Raw genomic sequence first — 15,913 nt, forward strand, 5'->3', positions numbered from 1 at the left:
TAACTTCCAGGGTCAAAAATGCTCATTTTAAGCTCCTTAAAGTACATAAAGACCTCTTGTTACGTATATACTCAAAAGTATCTACAATTGATAGCCAATTTCCAGCATGCATTACATTAATGATCTCATTTTACTCAAATACTCAATATTCCACTCCATACCCAACAACGATTCTCAAAATGATGCAAATGCTTTCATCATGATTCATTTACTTTTTAATAAATGCGAATTTAATTGACCATATTAGTAGACAAAGTAGCTTATAGCTTAATAATTGTTAATTTATTTTGAAGAGGATTGCCAATTTGTAATTCGGCAATTTGAAAATAATTCATATTAATTGACTGCCACATGGCTCATCAATCAATTAACTTTAAAATGGTGTTGGAACTGCTAATAGTAATCTGATTAAAAAAGTATGAAGCATGGCTTATTTTTTGTGAGATTCTTGTGATTTTTAGGAGAAATTTTAGTGACAATTCAAGAACCAAGGCAAAGAGACTTTTAGGGACCATAGTGGTCCTCCTGTACCATGAAAGCATGCTGTTTGCCTGTTAGATAAGGATTCTAAAATTCAAATATCAGACCTCACATAACATCCAAATGACCCCACCAGCTCAACATTCCAAACATATTACACTAATCCATAATTTACATCACTTCTTACATAAAGATTTGAGACAAAATAACCAAACAATAAACCTTAACAATATCCGTACTTAATTTTTCTTACATCTGATCCCCCTTCAGACTCAACCTTTTGTGAACAACATTATTTGATTTTTATCCACAATAATGACTTTAATTACTAGTTTTTTTTCTTATTTAAATGTCAGTTCGTTAGTCTCATTTAATTAGATTCCAAATACATGTTCCTTTTTTTGAATGTCTCACAGCTAATAAAAAATGTCATGAGTCATTAACATTCAATTATGATATAAAAAAAATATATGAAGTGATTACAACAAACATTCATGTGACTTCATACTGGCAATTAAAATAATTTTTTTGAAGAAGTTGGAATGGTGTTGAGGAGTTGTGGGACAAAGAGCGCATTTTTTGGGTATGGATGGAATTTTTGGATTTTATTACAGTTTGTAATTGATTGACTAGACTTAATGATTATAACATTCCAAGGATTTCTAGAGTCCCGTGCGTAAATGAAAATTGCACCATCATGACTATAACGCCTTATTAGAGGCTTTGTCATGGCTTTACTATTAACAGTAAGCATAAAAATACAGTAAAAACAGTAACCAATGGAGGTCACTTGGGTACATAAGTCATGTTGAAGCTATTTTCCTTTGCCTCGCTTGAGTTGGGTTCAAAAGACACCATTATACCCACTTCTGTTTGCTTAAAATTAATCCTAAATCATCAAAAACACAGATTTGAGCTCGAAAATTGAGCAAGTTTCATTGTCAGATTTAGATTTTTATGGGTTAGGGAGCCAGACTTAGAATTCAACTAATTTTGTGTCTCCAAAAGTCACCTAATGTCAATTTTATATACGCTACACCTCGAGCTAAGTGACAATTTTCATACCCAAGAATCACAGTCAAAATAAACCCAAAAATTCATTTTATTACCCAAATTTCTTATCCCTTAAAAAATCATTCTTACCATAAACTCAACAAAAATTTTACAGAGAAACCTGCAAATGAAGCTTACAAAAAAATGTGAATTAAATTCAACCTTAATTCCTTTATTACATTCGAAAAGATATATATTTTTTTTAATTCCCTTTCAATGCATTTTTAATCCTTTTTCTCTTTTTACTTTTATGCTACAATAAAAAAAAAAGTAATATATAACCTTTAACACTTCCCTTCCTTTTATTATCATCACACATTGCTTGATCTTGAAATTATTTTAATTCTTGTTTCATTTCTTGTGCATGTATTGTGTATGAAAAAAACAAGTATTACTTATGTTTTATAATAAAAGAATAGGAATGTTAATTAATCACATAAAGAATAAAGAGAGGAACGAAGAGAGAGAGAGAGAGAGAGACTGAACAAAAATAAAAATTAAAACGTTACAAACAAAGAATGATTAATTTTTACAGCTGTTGCCCAAACAGGTTTTTTTGGATAAAAGAATAAAAACTTTTTTTTATTATCGAGATTTTTTTCTGTTTTTTTGTAAAATGAAAATAATGAAATAAGAGTATGCACGGGAGAAAAGCTCTCACAATTGGGTTTTGTGTCTAACTGAATTACGTGAAGTTAAGAACAAAAGAGAATGAAAAATGAAATTTTGATGATCATCTCAAATTGGAGAGCTTGTTTTGTAGGTGGAACTTTGTGTTTTAGGTTCGATTTGTCTATGAGGCTATGTAGAATGCTGGATATAGCTATGTTCGAGGGAGTGACATTAATTAAGGGGTTTTGGAGGCTTCAAAATTGATTGAAGGCTTTTCGTTCACTCAAAAGAATATTCAAAGCAGCAATTCAATCTAAAATGAACTCCAGTATTGTTTTTGAAAGGTACAATACTTAGATAAACTGAGAAACGTAGACTTGGGGTGCATGACTCTGGTATATCGGCTATAACGATGAAATCTAGGGACTAGGACAACATTTCTATTATTCTATAAATCAATTTGCCTTGAAGCAACCTTCAAGGTTGCTATTTATTATTGATAGATAACAAGATATTTTGTAACCTTGCTTGTGACATAGATTACGATAAGAACAATCAAATCTGTTTTCAAAACTACATCACAACGCTAATTTAGCTATTCGGCCTTCACAGCCAATCTGGCTTAATTCTTGGTGTCTATATAATGATTGAAAGATCGGTCTCTGGTGGAAATCGAACATACGTTCTCACAGATATCCTTATCACTCGGCCACAGAGACCTAACTCTTCCACTAGCAGATTAGTCTATATATGGTTCGATTCCATATATCCCACTCCGTTCTGACTCCACATTAGGATGTCAACATTTCAAAAACACTACAATCGCTGCTACTAATCGCGACTGCTTTGCTGCAGTCGGATAGAAGCAGAGAAGTCATGATTTTTAGTCCATTCATCAACCAAGTCAACCTAATCTAGTTTAATACTCGCTTCCGTAGCAAAATTTAAATTGATCAAAGTTCTGCCAACCTTGGCTATTTTTTAAAAATAAACTTCTGATCTAGCATTAACGTTAAGCTCCAGCTCAGACAGCCCAGAAAAACAACAAAAATTTCAATTAAACTTCGGACTGTCTACAGCTTATGATAAGCTTTGTCTATTGATAAAAGTTTGTTGCTAACTAATTGGGGAAAATTTTTTAATTTATTTTTATACATCACTAAGCTCTTTTATCTCATGATAAATTCCCACCCATATAAAGTCACGGGATTTCCAAATCTAGATGAAAAATGCGTCAAACAAAAATAAAAGTCATCTGAAAATTTCCCAAAACAAACTCTTTTAAGTCTCTAAAAAATCTAAACTTACTTTTATTTTTCTTTTTTGTTTCTCAAAATGGCTTCGATTGGAAGTTCAATCACCCGCATATTTTTAATGATTCTTGAATTCCTCTTTAGAGACTGTTTCTATGCTGCCTTTTTATTGTCTTCTTCTTCTTCTTTTTTATCATCATTTATTCTACTTTGATGATTTTGAGAAGAGAAGGAATTATTGTTGTTGTATTTTCTATGTGCATCTCTTTTGTACTCTTGCCTTATTGTTCTGTAGTTAAAAAAATATTATTTTTTGTTGTTGTTGGGTTTATTTGTCTATCAATTCAATAGTTAAATATAATTGAAGTAATAAAGATTGTAATTGGAGGTGAATTAAGTCTACGGATAGATTGTTATGAATTTATTAATTTTTTTGTTCGGGAGGGGCTGGAATTGGAAATTTAAATAGTTATGAAATATTGCTTTTTTGGAGTTTTTATTTTAGGTTAAGGAAGAATTAGAGCGTACCTATTTACTATTCTATAGCTATTCTGGCATTTTTTAAAATAAACCTAAAGCTTCAAGTAAAACAAATCTAGTTCAAACTTGAGCTCGAAGTCGACTCGGATTTTGTATTGCAAAGTCAACTCAAGTCGAGTCGACTTCATATAAAATTCGAGTCTAATCGACTTTAGTCGACTTTTCAATACGAAATCCGAATCTACTTCGTGCTCTGGTTCAAATTTATGGCTATCAGTATGACTAACTTAAGGATTCTAGAGACCGAAATCAAGACATCCCATTCTCAGTTTCAAGATTTGTTGAAAAAGAGACTTTGAAAAAGTCTATTGAAAATTCGGTCTCAGTCTTGAACATTCAGCGAATTCGAGATTTTGGGTTACCTTTATTTAAGTGACAAAAGAAAAGAAATCTAAATTTTTATTTAATTTTCGAATAAAACTAACTTGAATCGTAACTTGAATCCTGCAATTTTTTAAGTATTTAGACTTCTTGCCAGTCGCAAACTCAAGCAGTCAATTCTATACAAAAATGTGTATTTTATCATCTTTCTTCAGGTTTTTTAATACATTAAGCAACATTTAAATACCTTGCATTTATCTATCCAAAAAAACATTCTAACATTTAAATATCTAGTCACTGTCTCAAAATATGCATAAGGTCATTAAACTCTTTCTACTCCTTAATTTGCATAGCTCATAAGTAAATATGTAGAGAAGAATTGCAAATAGCTAGACAAATCAAATAAATTTTGCTCAGCATTTGTCTTCGTCTGAGGATTTTGTGCTTAAAATTTTAATGAGAGGGATTTTCTTATTTGTTGTGATGATTGAGATGTATGTTGCTTGAGTGGACAAGAATTTTTTTATGTCAAGATGAATTCTAGACGGTTTTGACTCCTGGAACTGCTTCATTTCCTAAATAATTCCCTATTTTGGTCAATTTCTTCAATTTTGTAGGGTTTTTCTGAACAAAAATCCCAAAATTCTATTGAAATTCAAAAAAATTCCAGCTACGCCCCAAATACACACTTACTAGCTTCAAAACATAACCTTTAAAATAATTGATTCCTATAGAATTATTCCAACTTCTGTTAACATTCCCTATTTGGAATATTTTACAACTCAAAAAAACATTTTATAATAAAAACTTACAATTAGACCAACAAATGTGACAATCTCACGCTATAAAATGTATGTCATAATAATCATAATTATTTTGAATTTCTAACATAGAAATCATTTTGTTTGACAATAGAGCAGTAAGCACGTGCGTCCGACAAGTTATTAGAAAAATATTTCAATATTTTATTACTTTTAAATTTGAAGTTAAACTAATTTGGAATAGCTTGTTCTAATTTTTATGTTATGGGGAGTTGGTGGGAAAATTCTTGGAAAATTAGGTCAAAATTTATTTTTAGAATTTTAGACATGATTTAATCAGTGTTGATATCTTGCCTTTGACTTTAAAAAAGGCAAACTTTGCAAAGGCAATGAAAAGGCAAAGTTTCTCAAAAAAAAATCTTTCAAAGGCAGAAAAAAGGCAAAGGCAATTTTTTCTGCCTTTGCAAAGGCAAAATCTTCGCAAAGTCAAAGGCAATGCCTTTAATTTTTCCAAAAAAATTGAATTTTTGACAAATATAAAAACGGAAAAAATTTCAAAATTACATAAAATGATAGTTTTCAATGACAGCTTATGTTTCCAATAGTTAAGGCACAAAAAAATCCAATTTTTAAAAAATTGTCTGCCTTTCCAAAGATTTGCCTTTGCCTTTGACATTGCCTTGCAAAGGCAGAAAAAATTGCCTTTGCCTTTTTTCTGCCTTTGAAAAAGGCAAAATCTTTGCAAAGGCAAAGGCAATGCCTTTATCAAAGGCAATCCATATCAACACTGGATTTAATTTTAGAATGAGAATTAGAGCAATATGAAGGAAGTAAGGGCAATTTTAAGGACTAACCTACTTACTTGCATGCTTTGCTGGTCGTAAAGATTAGCTGTAATCCATGTCCTCTCTTAGTTGGCGTCTTAAACTGGCTGTCCTTTGCCAATTTTCAATACCAAGTGCTACATTGTCTCTATCACCAATTTCCTTTTGCTCAGCCTCCTTGTGCTCATTTGCCATCTACAAAATCGATAAAAATTCCAAAATAATCACAGCAATCATGCAATTTTCCTTCAAAAAACATTAAAAAAAGTTTTACATCTGCAAATGCAGAATTAGAAACCATCTAAATTGTGCAATGCAAACTTCATCAATTGCACATAACAGCAATTGAATTGAAACAAAAGCTTTCCTAAAAAACATTTCAAATCAAAATAGAATTGAAATTAAATTACAATTTTTACTTTGTGCTTCATTGTAAAAAGGTACAATAGAACTGATGCCTGAAACTACAATTCTAATTTACAACATTTTCCAGCCAAAATAAAAATTAGACAAACACAACAACACAAATTGAGACAAAAAGAAAGTCTTTTGATCTTTCCGCAGTAAATGATCCAAAAAAAAGAGATTGAATAATGTGTTGTAAAACATCAAAGGATATGGCAATTGATATATCAAAAAATGAAAGATTAATGGCACACAACAACATAAATAAATGTTGCCAAGGAACGAGCGTATGTTGCATGCTCGCTTTTGTATCCAAAAAGCAATTTTCATATTCTGGAATGTTTTCATATCCAACAAAAAAATTGATAAAAAATCGTTTACATTTCAAATGAAGTTAAAAAAGTATAAATTCTCATGACCGAGACCATAAAGCTCACGTAATTGCAAAAAAAAGAAGAAGAAGAAGTTCAATGACTGGAAAATGAAGAAGAAGGAAAAATAGCTCGAACATAAATTTAAGCATCGTAATGAAAATTTAATTGCATTTCTTTAACAATCTTTTTCTTTTCCTTACTATTTTTACAGAGACCTGATGAGAATTTGGATGTTTCATTATCAGTGCCACAATATAACGGTCATCCACCCCCACCTCCACATGGTCACATACGATACCATAATTTAAATGATCAGGTTAGTATTTTAAGGTTTTTTATTATTAGAGGGGTATTTTGGGGAATATAAGAAGTCACTGTATGACTTATAGCTGGTGTTAAGTAGACACATAGTTGACTCTGCATAAAAACAGTTTAGGAATCGACTAAACTCACTTACTAACTTTGCTTGCATTAAAGATTATCTCTGATCCATGGCTTCTAACAGGAGGCATCTAAAACTAGGCCTATCGCTGGATGTCCCTTGTCAATTACCAATTATTCGCTGTCTCTAACAACAGTCTCTCTTCAAGAGTTCTTTGAAGACTAGTCCATGATCTTTTGTTATCAATCGATTAAAGACTAACATTACTTGACTTTAAACTTTGTTGTAAGGTTGTAAGTATGCTTTCTGGAAATCCCGGTCCCGATAAATATTCGGGATCCCGACTTTTGAAATTTTCGGGATCTCGGGATTTTTCGGGATCGGGAAATCCCGGGATATCTCGATCCCGATCCCAATAGCGAGAAAGTATAGTTGTAAGACACTAAATATATAATTAGTCAATTTTGCTAGACATCAGACATATATCCAGGAATATATGTATCATCTTGGTTGACGATTTAAGAATACCATTTTGATTTGCTGATGCAAAAAAAAAATGTGGATATAAAAAGCATTAAAAGTTACACATTTTAGGATTTGAACCTTTAACATTGAGTCATTAACATCAACTTCCATTCTTTCACCTCTTAAATCTCTAATCAAAGAAGCACAAAAGTTCCTTAATAAACCTTCAAAAAAAAAAAAACAATTCCATTAATTCAATCCCCGCCATAAAATCTCAATATCAAAGGCACTCCGAAACTCAACTCAAGTCATAAAAATTAAAAGACAATAGAAGAAATTTACAAAAAAAATCCTCATTATTAAATTCATAATAAATAAGAAATCATAAAGAGATTTTAACTTTAATGAAATAATGACTCCATGAAAAATGTGATTAAAGTCAAATTAAACGTCGATTAAAGAATGAGAAGAAGACACGGTGAGAGAGAGAGAGAGAGAATTTTTATACGGACATCGTTTGTAATTACGAATAAAAGAGGCATTAATTTGGCATTTTCTTTTATATTTCTCATGGCATCTTGCATGTGAAAGATAGAAGGAATGAAGAAGAAGATGACTAAGAAAAAAAATCTAATTATCATTAATTGAGATTTCATAACCGTTTAACTCGTCATGGATGTAGCTGAAAGTGTGTTTTTAATGAAGGTCATCATCAGTGCCTGGATAAAAAAATTTTTTTGTAGCTTCGAACTTAATTACCAATTACTTTCATTAATTAATAATTATTTTTACTTCATCAACAGACACAATTTCACACACCCTCATTTGGAGATGAAGAATTCGACATACCGCCGGGCGTAATGCATCCACATCATCATCATCAGCAACCTCATCATCCTTCACATCATCAATTAGATCAATATCAAATGCATAGTCAAATGGGTGGCCTAATGAATGATCAATATAGTCAACATCAATGGCATCAACATCCACAAGCGTCACCGGCTCAAGGACCCGAATCTCATATGATGTCTGCAAATCAAACATATCATAATTTACATTCACCAACAAATCATTCCACTTATCATCACTTGTCTAGTCCAAATCAACAAATGTTAATGATGCAACCGCCACAACAGACCCATCAACAGCCACCACCAAATCAGCATCAACAGCAACAACAGCAACAAATTCAACCACAAATGTCACCGCAAATGAGTGGTGGTAATAATTACATTGGACAATCGCCACCGCAAACAGCGCCAATTAATAGTCATGAAAATGGCTCAACGAGTGATGATAGTGATGATAATAATGCACTTAATGATCCAAATGTGAGTATATACTTTTTTTTAAATAATTTAGTGGATATTCGAGTTGATTATGATATTTTAATAATGTGGATTGACCCCACAACTTCATGAAAAGTCCACTAGACGTAAAAAACTATCAAAAAGCTTTCAAGCTGCCCATAAAAAAAACTTTATCCTTTTGGGAGATTCTTTTTTTTTTATTGAAAATTACAATTTCACACACATGCTCCCACATCTATCCACATGTTAAAAAGCATGCAATTTACACAGCACAAAGAGCTTAACACAGTCATCTCAACATTCTAAAAAACGGGACGTTGGAGAAAATATCCAAAAGATAAATATTTGAGGATGAAAAAAAAAATTCAATTTCATGGACTAATCCATCAGGCAAATTGGAATTTTTCCCTCTTGCTCTTCAGATAATGTTGAGTATCTCTGGTCATCTGTATGCGGATGTAATGGCAATGGCATGAAAGGTCAATGCAACAGAATGAGAGAATTTTAATTTGAATTGAAGATGATTTGAGGAGTTTTTGAATAAATTGTTTTGTTTTGTGGCCTTTGGTACCGTTATGTTGTTGGATGGTTGAAGGCATTTGAGTGCATCTTTGGGCAATGCTGGATGTGATTGGTAAATTTAGAATTTTTGGAAAATCTCAAACCTAAAATGAGATTCGAACACAAATTCGACTCCAAATTAACTCCACCAACGCCATGCCACACTATCCACATCTCCACCATTCAGCCATAACTCAAAGACCTTCAACTCTCAAGCACTTTCCATATGTCACTCGCTTACATCACAGCACACAAATTTTTAAATTCCAAAACACCATAAGGCGACAAAAAAAAACATATTTAATTTACTGATATCCAAAGGCAAATGTAAATATCACGACTTGTCTGGTTGCAATTTGTTCCACTAATCATCTGTGAACAAAAAAAATGAATAATTCACGTCTGTAGTGGAAATAATCTAGCAATATAAAAAAAATGAGAACATTTTTCATGTCAAATTAAAAATTCTGAATTGAAAATTATTCTGATTAAGCATTTAGTGTGAATGTGAATGAATTTAAAGGCTTGAGACCGGGATGTAGGGGATGGAATGGGGATATTGAGGGACATACTTACTTTCTTGGCTGGGCACATTGCCGCGCGTAGGGAATGACTAAAGACAGCTCTATTCTTCAAAACCTTCGGTCAGCTCGGGATATTAAGGACTATACAGTCATTTTCAACATTGAGGGACATGGTGCAAGGTTTTTTGAGGTTTGATAGATCAAGTGGTTATTAAACAGTAGCTGAAGAGTCAGAGCAATTAAATTGCTGAATTTGAAATCTATTTTGACTTTTTAAGGCCTTTATTGACTGTTTTGTGCTGATCAAGATGGTTTGTGTCTCAACATAAGCTAAGGATGCAAGCAGAACTCGAATTTTGTATGAAGTCTTGGATAGACTTGAATTTAAGACCCCAAAGGCTCTAACTTAGAAAACACCCCTCTTACTAGTCCATAATTTTGCTATTTATAGCTACAATATTTAAATCCCCATACCAAGTCATGTACTGCTCGGTACATTAAAGAATTAAACTTTAAAGAAGAAAAAAAGCACAACGACGACGAAAGCCAGCAAGAGAAACTAAATTGCAATAAAAAATCTAATTAATGAATATCCATGAACTGCGACTTTAAATAAAATATTTTTTTTAATTGAAGCATTGAAAAGCATTTAAATTGAGATTGCTTGATGGAATGAATAATGGATTTTTATATTTTTTAAAGAGCTCCACTTTCCTATCATCTCAAGGTTCTTTCCTTTTGTTTGATTTATTTCTCCTTCTTCTTCTTCTGCTGCTTTATCATATTCAATTCAACATCACCCAATTTAAAATAAATATTAAGCACTAATAAATGATCGAAATCATGATGTTTCAAGGCAAATGAAAATGAAAATAAAAGGAGACAGACACAAGAAGTAAGATCTTATGTAACTTCGCATTGAAAACATAACAAAGGCCTAATTATTGTCCATTTTTACTTCTCTCCTATGTCAATTGTCTCGGCCTTTATATTTTCCTTCATTTTCTCTCACATGTGCTTGATTTATGCCACTTTGATAGCTTTATGTCATGTGAACATGGATTTTTTTTGTATATGAATGCTGAATGCTTTATGTGTTGACAGTTGGAGATTTATGCGATTCATGTTATTTTTTTTTTTTTGTTTATTTGTTCTGATTTTTAACGTGATTTGTCCCCGAAGGTGAGCTTGGTTTTGAATTTGTGGGATAAGCTGTTGTTTCCTAGTGACTGACTTAAAGTTGCTTGGTCTTGAGATATCATGACTGGATATTGAGTGTTAATTATTATAGCTGGATCCTTGTTAGATTGAAAATTGGGAACTTGACGAAAGTTGAACTCGAATTTTTCAGATTTCTGGTCCGTTGCTTATCTATTCGGTCATTGAGACTTGATTTCTGCATTGACATATTCGGCAATACATGACAGAATACTTAAAATCATGTAGATATCCATAAAATGATCGCAATTTCCAATCATGCGAAAACAGCGCTACATCAAATCTAAAATTTATGACGACTCTTTTCACCTATTATTCTCATCTTATTATGGATTTACTGCACGAAGAATAACAAGGAAGTACAAAATGTTGTGTGAATAACATCATTACGACTGTAGATGATTAGAATGCATGTGCTACAAATTATGAAATATTTTCTCTCCTTTTATCGCTGTTTATAAAATCAAAATCATCGTCGCCGTCAGCCCGAAACGTTAGTAAATTCCATAAAGAAAAAATCAGTGCATTTTTATTCTCCTCAACATCTCCATTAAAATTGCATTGAATTTCAATCAACTTCTTTTATATGCAGCTCCTATTTATTCCACCATGAACCTCGTTCTATCTCTTTGCTGAATAAATATTTTACTCTTTATTGATCTAGAAAATACAAAAAAAAAATAGTCTATATATATAGAGCATACAAGAATCTATCAAAGCTGATTAAATCCACTAATTGACACTAACAAGACACAATTCTCGTTTCTCACAATTGAAGATAGATTAGTGAGTAAGCAAAGAAAAAAAAATGTAGTCGAGTGAGGAAATAGAAGAAACTAAATAGACAGAGATCGATAGATAGTTAGATGAATGAATGAATGGATGAATAAATGCTTTTCGTTGTTCGACTTATTACATATTGGTGGAGTGAGGAATAGAGGATTTGAATTTTTTTTAGGGGTTCTTAAGAAGTCTCAAATTCGGGTGTGATAGGATTTGATCATATAGCTGATGTATAAAGGTTCCTGAACATGGTAGTGGACCCGAGTGGAACAAGTTCGTCGATTAATCAACAGGATGTCTAGTTATAAACTTGACATATTATTGCATGTTACCCAAATGTCGAGTTTATTACTAGATATAAAATTGACTAATTACAGCCTTGTCCATTTGGAGAAGTTTGATGGCAACAGCACATATAGCACTAATTTAAAGGCACCTGAACATGTAATTCTAATGTAAATAAACCCTAAAATGTGGCTCTAATTTTATGACACCTACACATGAAGCTTTAGTGTGATTATCCCTGAATCACTTGGTAAAAAACTCAAGTTTGAATGCACTTGATTATGCAGACCTAATTTGAAGCCATCTGAACATGAATCCTTAGTTTGAATGCGGCTTATCATGTGACCTCAAGCACCTCAAGAAATCGCTTTAATTTGAAGACAACTGAGCGATAAGCTTTAATGTGAATGCGACTAATTATGATTTTAGTTTGAGGGGACCTGCCCGAACGACACAAATGAAGAAGGCTCTGTCACGGCCTGAATATGAAGCTCTAGTGTAAATGCGCCTGAAATCATTAAACCATTTAACTCTAGTTTAAATGCGTCTAATGCCCACATCTAGTCATTTCAAAACATTCAAGCTTTTTATATCCAAAAGTCCACGAATCGGCCATCCAATAATCACGGAACTATGGAATCCCCAAAGACAAACATATTTTAGCCAAAGCACTGCAATCAAAATAAATTTTTTTAATTTTTTTTCCTCTATATCCATCTCCTTCTCTCACTTCATTACATTCTATTGTCGATAAATTTTAAAAAAATCTAAAAGTATGTCAAGGAAATGACAATAACAATTAATCCTCAAGTCATTCCTCTAACAAGTATTTAATTACATACATAGAGATATCAATCCACAACTTTATAGTTCATATGATGATGTTATTTATCTCTTCTTTTATTAATCCAAAAAATATATACAGCGATGGTCGATTCTTAGATGTTTATCGATGATTGCACTTTTCCAACTGAATAAACCCAATATATGCAGGCAGAATATTATGCAAATAATGCCTCTACATTTTTTTGTTTACTACAATACACCGTGTATTGCAGTATATTGCAGTATTAAACTTAAACTTATGTTATTATGCAATTGATTTACGATTCCGTGTCTAAATACAGCATTGCATAAAAAAATTGCAACAACAACTATCAGAGAATAAAGAATTTAAAAAAAGTATAGTCACAGAGAACCTTGAGACTCATGACAATGAATGAATTTGACTTATTTGACCTTTATTTCCCCTTCTTTTCTGTTGTCTTTTGCCTTTCCGTCAATTTCAGCTTTTTATTTCCAATTTAATTAATTGGATTAGTTATAGTTTTTTGCTTTTTTTTATGTGTGCGTCGATTTATCGTTGTGTCACAGACACATGTGCTCATCATGGCTTAAATGAGACATCGAAAAAAATATTATTGTGACTGTTAAATACTGAAAGGTTTCATGTCAATGCCAAAAAATATAAAAAGATTTAAATGTTAAAGATAAACAGCTACAGCTCTTCCCTTCATTTCCCTTTCCGTTGTTTGCATTTTATTATTATATAAGGTTGATTTTAATGTGCTATTTTAATGGGAATATAATGAGATTGGATATGCATTTTGGAATGATTTGTACTTATTTGATATAGCATAGATCAGTCTATCGATCAAAGATTATGGAACAGACCGTCGTGACTCTGACTTTGTCCTAGATTTGGTTTGAATTCAGTATTATGAGAGCACCAGAGTCATCTCGGGCTGGTGCTGAATTTTGGATCGATCAACTGACTTGTGGTATTCGATTTAAGTATCGGTAGATTGTTGGAGAGATTCAGATACAGTTTTAGTAAAGGAATGGAACTGATCAACAATTCCTTGATCATTTCAACCAATTCTATGAATTTCCAGTGAAGTATACAGCTGGTATACAGCTTCCAATTTGTCATATGCTGCATATTATAGTTTCTAGAGCACTTCAAAGTTGCTTTCTTGTTACCAAACATTCGATATTCTTTAGGATGTCCTGAATGCTCCATTGATGCAGCTTTCAACCTATTTGACTGAAGAAAATGAGGCTTCCCACAATATATTGCTCAGAAACGTTTGTTAATTCCTTTCCTTAATCACAAATCTGCAATTTAGCATTAAAAGTTAGCAGCCAATAAGAATCAATCGATCAGGAAACAGGAAAACCATCAAAACATCCATAATTCTCATATAAATATTTCTCAACACATTTATTAAAATATCTCCAATTCTATGCATTTTTACTTCCTGTAAATAATGCGCTATTATCACATCCGTTAACTGACTTTTTGCAATTATTGACTCAATTTTTACTATCATTATTTCATAAATCAAAAACCTACATGTTTTAAATGTATTCATTTGAATTATTTATAATAAAAAATATATATATCGATATAAAGGCACGAAAAACAATGAACGGAACCTAAAATTATCAGACATTGCAATATTTGATTTAATTGAATTAAAAATGAAACAAAAAAAAAGTATAAATTCATCATAAAAAAAATTGAAATCACAGAAAAAGAGAGGAGAATAAAAAAAAAATTTCTTTCTACTGGAGCTGCTCGCTAGCTGACTGAAGATTTATACAATTTTTATGCTGTAAACGTGCAGTGAAATGAAAATTTATTGCTTTTATTATGATTTATGACAGTTTTTGCCATTTTAAATTGCTTTTTTCCTTTCGATATTGTAACCGTGATGTGATCGGAAATTTTTTTTTTTTATTTCTGCTGACTTATGGAAGGAGCAAAGTACGAGTGTGAGAAAGACAAAGACAGAAATGGGTATACAAAAAAAAAAGGAAGGAAAAACTGAAATGCGATAAAAGTCAAAAATTTATCGATTTTTCATTATGAAATGTTGTATATTAGAGTATTATGAAAGTTGTCATATACGCGACTATAACAGGTTATTGATATTTGTTTAATACATAAATAATTGTTACATATAATCTTTGGACAAACGCGAATTATGAAATGCAATTATTTTTTATTGAAACTTGAGCGATAATAAAAATGGGAAAGGTTAAGTAACAAAAAAAAACTGGATATTTTGTGGTTTTTTTTTTAAAAATAAACTTTTTATTCATTAAATTTTTAACTTAATTATGTACAAAGTTTGGATACATTTTATTTGTATTTAAATTTTTAAAGGATTCTGACTTATCGCCTTCATCACTTAGTTTTTGATTTTATTTTGAAATTGTTTTGCTTTAATTTATGTTGTGGTTTATTCGGTGTTTCGCGACGCAAGACGAGTGTTGAAGTTCGCTTGCAACTTTCCGACGTAGTCCTCAATAGAGGGTATTTTTGCTTCAGTATGTAGATCTGATATCCTTTCATAACTTGTTTTGTTGAGAACAATTCTCAAGAATTTGTTTTGTAGTACTTGTAGTTTTTGTAGATGTGTTTTTGCCATCCGTTCATATGCTGGACAGCCGTATGTGAAGATGGGTCTCACGGCTAGCTTGTAGATGAGAAGTTTGTTTCGAACGTCGAGATGTGAGTTCCTGCTGATGAGGGGATAAAGTAGTCTTAGTGCAGTGTGAGCTCTGTTGGTCACATATTCTACATGCTGCTTTAATGTCACTCTCTTGTCGATTATCATTCCCAGATATTTAGCTTCGGTTTCCCATTTGATGTTTTCGTTGAGGAATTTGATGTTGTCTCTTGGAAGTTGCCTGGAGTACCTATTTGTGATGAATAAGGCTTGAGTCTTCTGTTTGTTGAGATTTATTTTC

The 15,913-nt window shown here is 31.9% G+C and overlaps 1 protein-coding gene across 3 annotated transcripts in view; it reads left to right on the top strand.

Moving 5' to 3' along the window:
* LOC139098360 (TOX high mobility group box family member 3-like) overlaps positions 1-15,913 on the top strand; it is a 72,667-nt gene that overhangs the window by 31,372 nt on the left and 25,382 nt on the right. For all 3 annotated transcript variants that reach the window (XM_070650536.1, XM_070650534.1, XM_070650535.1), the window contains exons 3-4: positions 6,835-6,939; positions 8,274-8,804. In XM_070650536.1, coding sequence (XP_070506637.1) covers positions 6,835-6,939; positions 8,274-8,804 — 636 coding nt within the window. The remainder of the gene's footprint in view (positions 1-6,834; positions 6,940-8,273; positions 8,805-15,913) is intronic.

The sequence above is a fragment of the Chironomus tepperi genome, unplaced genomic scaffold (assembly GCF_022539635.2).
Source record: "Chironomus tepperi strain 1889 unplaced genomic scaffold, CSIRO-AGI_Ctep_v1 contig_445, whole genome shotgun sequence".
NCBI classification, from domain to species: Eukaryota; Metazoa; Arthropoda; class Insecta; order Diptera; family Chironomidae; genus Chironomus; species Chironomus tepperi.